The sequence below is a fragment of the Octopus bimaculoides genome, chromosome 30 (genome assembly GCF_001194135.2).
Source record: "Octopus bimaculoides isolate UCB-OBI-ISO-001 chromosome 30, ASM119413v2, whole genome shotgun sequence".
Lineage (NCBI taxonomy): Eukaryota > Metazoa > Mollusca > Cephalopoda > Octopoda > Octopodidae > Octopus > Octopus bimaculoides.
This window is the reverse complement of record NC_069010.1, coordinates 3,803,172-3,806,273: the sequence shown is the minus strand read 5'-3', so window position 1 is coordinate 3,806,273 and position 3,102 is coordinate 3,803,172. Positions and strand designations below refer to the sequence as shown.

At 43.8% G+C, this 3,102-nt stretch overlaps 1 protein-coding gene across 1 annotated transcript in view; it reads right to left on the bottom strand.

Annotated features, from left to right (window-relative positions):
• Positions 1-6: 6 nt before the first annotated feature.
• The window catches only part of LOC106877438 (metalloreductase STEAP4), a 12,538-nt gene continuing 9,442 nt past the window's right edge, over positions 7-3,102 (bottom strand). Inside the window, exon 2 of the mRNA XM_014926338.2 lies at positions 7-2,437. Coding sequence (XP_014781824.1) covers positions 1,031-2,437 — 1,407 coding nt within the window. The 3' untranslated portion in view covers positions 7-1,030. The remainder of the gene's footprint in view (positions 2,438-3,102) is intronic.

Sequence of the window (3,102 nt, the reverse complement as noted above, 5' to 3'; positions counted from 1 at the left end):
GATAAAACCGGATGGCAACACCAGGTTCCAATCTAAATTTGGCAGAGTTTCTACAGCTGGATGCCCTTCCTAACGCCAACCACTCAGAGAGTGTAGTGGGTGCTTTTACGTGTCACCCGCATGAAGGCCAGTCAGGCGATACTGGCAACGGCCACGCTCGAAATGGTGTCTTTTATGTGCCACCCGCACAAGCCAGTCCAGGGGCACTGGCAACGATCTCGCTCGAAAATCCTACGAAGGCCAGTCAGGCGGTACTGGCAACGGCCACGCTCTCAAAATGGTGCATCTTATGTGCCACCCGCACAAGAGCCAGTCCAGGGGAAAGACACACGCACACAGCCAAATATATATATATATATAAAATTTATTAATGAGGGTAGAAATTAATATTAATCAATTAAAACCAGTGGTCTAGCTGGAGCACCACCTTAAAGGGTATTAGTCAAAGAAACCGACCCCAGAACTTATTCTTTGCAAACCTAGTAATTATTCTATTGATCTCTTTTGCCAAACCCCTAAGTTATGGGGACATAAACACACCAGCATTTGTGGTCAAGTGATGGCAGGGGAACAAACACATACAAACAAACATATACACACACACACACACATATATATATGACGGGATTCAGTTTCCATCTACCAAATCCACTCACAAGTCTTTGGTTGGCCCGAGGCTATAGTAGAATACACTTGCCCAAGGTGCCACACATGTGGTTGGGAAGCAAGCTTCTTATGACACAGCCATGCGTCTGCCTTGGGTAAGTGCCTTCTACTTTAACCCCAGGCCAACCAAGGCCTTGTGAGTGAATGTGGTAGACAGAAGCTGTGTGGAAGTTCATCATACCAGAATTGAAAATAAGTCCCAGGGTCGATTTGTTTGATTAAACCCATCAGGTCTGTGTCCCAGCATGACTGCAGTCCAATTTCTGAGGCAAGTAAAAGATAAAAGATAAAGACAAACAGATAGAGGGCAAAGACTGGCAGGTAGACATACATATCCTTTGTGTCCAGTTTGTTTGCATATTTCTTAAATGTGAACATAGCCATTGTTATGTGTATGATATTTTCTCCTTTCCCATCCCGAACGGATTTTCATAAGGTAGCGATCCACACAAGGAATTAACAGTAGAAATTTCATGAGGAATACTAGAGCCGGTAGCAGGACGCAGTAGAAGCGAATGGATATGGCAATGAATGCTGGCGCCTTGATCCAGAAGGGAACAGCCATGACAAGCACATGGGCCGTAATTAAGAATAGGGTCATGTAGCCAAGCTTGGATTGGAAAAATCGCCATTCCTGCCAGTTTAGAGTATCTGAAATTGAAGGCACTGATGTTAGACCGAGAATGCTCATAGAGATGAGACCGAGAAGGCCAACACTGATAGATGTTTCACCAATCCAGTTCATCCGTGATGAAAGTTCGAATGAAAAGTTGGTGGTGTTTGTTGGTAAATGGATGTGACTGTGTTGGTACCATTCTGGCATTGAGGCTGGGGAGAGGATAATGGCACTGATCATGACATGCCAACAGCTGAACAGAAGTGCGAAGAGTCCAAGCATCTTGCGGGACTTCAACCACCGGTCCATGCAATGAGGAAAGCATTTGTATTTGGTGCCACGGCAAATCTGCAGAAAGGAAGCCAGACAGCCTGGAAGATAAGAGAGAGCAAGAAGTGTAATGGCCGTCAGACAGACTGGCTTGTTCAGAGCACTTAACGGCAAGTTACCGAGTGGAATTTTTATTTCTGGATGGGAACCGAAAAATATCCCAAACTCAATGGCACAGATGGCAAACCAGAAGAAGAAAACAGCAAACGTGAAAAGCGTAGGAACACCCCAGCCTGACATCAAAACCAACTGCCGACACTCCAACTCTCGGGCATTTCTTAAGCCCCCCATGTTTAAAGTAGAAAATCCCATATCGTGACAAAGTTCAGATATTGACATCGAAGCAGTTCTGTTATTCGAAGCGATGAGAACACGTCGACTCCCACCAAAAGAATCACTTTCAATGGCGTACGCTGAGAGAGTATTGAAGGCCTTGACAACATCTGCCTCGGGAAATCCATCAGCAAGGATTTCGGCAAGCGACTCTGCTTCGTCGTATTCAGTTCGGTTGGAGACATCGACCAGGATCTTGTCGGTGAGAAAATCCTTGTAGTTCTGGAGAATTGTAAAGATAGCATGATGTGGGACAGCAAGGATTAATATTCTAATATCGGTGTGAGTCAAACAGGTATGGTTGGACACGACATGGGCGTCTTCGAGTGTTTTGTCATTTTCAGCAAGTTTGTGGTCTTGAGTGCAACGGCTACCCATATACACAGAGTATCCAGACATTATAAGTCTTTTGGTAATGGCTCGGGCAAAATCTCCGGTGCCAAGTACGCCGATGATGTGTTTGTTGTTGTAAGCGACGTCGATTCCATTCATCTGGAAGAAAAATGAAAAAGAATGTGAACAAATGAAAAATTGAAATTAGGGTTAGGGTTACTCTCTTTTAAAATTTATCTACATATTTTGTATTTCTTTATCCACTCAATGCCTGCACCATCCATCCATCCATCAATTTAACCTTTCACTCAGCATTTACACACTTTTTCCATTTACCCATACAACATCCATACATTGTCTATCTTTCCACTCAACATCCACACACTGTCTCTATCTTTCCACTCAACATCCACACACTGTCTCTATCTTTCCACTCAACATCCACACACTGTCTCTATCTTTCCATTCAACATCTACACACTGTCTCTATCTTTCCACTCAACATCTACACACTGTGTCAATCTTTCCACTCAACATCCACACACTGTCTCTATCTTTCCACTCAACATCTACACACTGTGTCTATCTTTCCACTCAACATCTACACACTGTCTCTATCTTTCCACTCAACATCCACACACTGTGTCTATCTTTCCACCATCCACACACTGTGTCTATCTTTCCACTCAACATCTACACATTGTGACTATCTTTCCACTCAAAATCTACACACTGTCTCTATCTTTCCACTCAACATCCACACACTGTGTCTATCTTTCCACTCAACATCAACACACTGTCTCTATCTTTCCACTCAACATCTG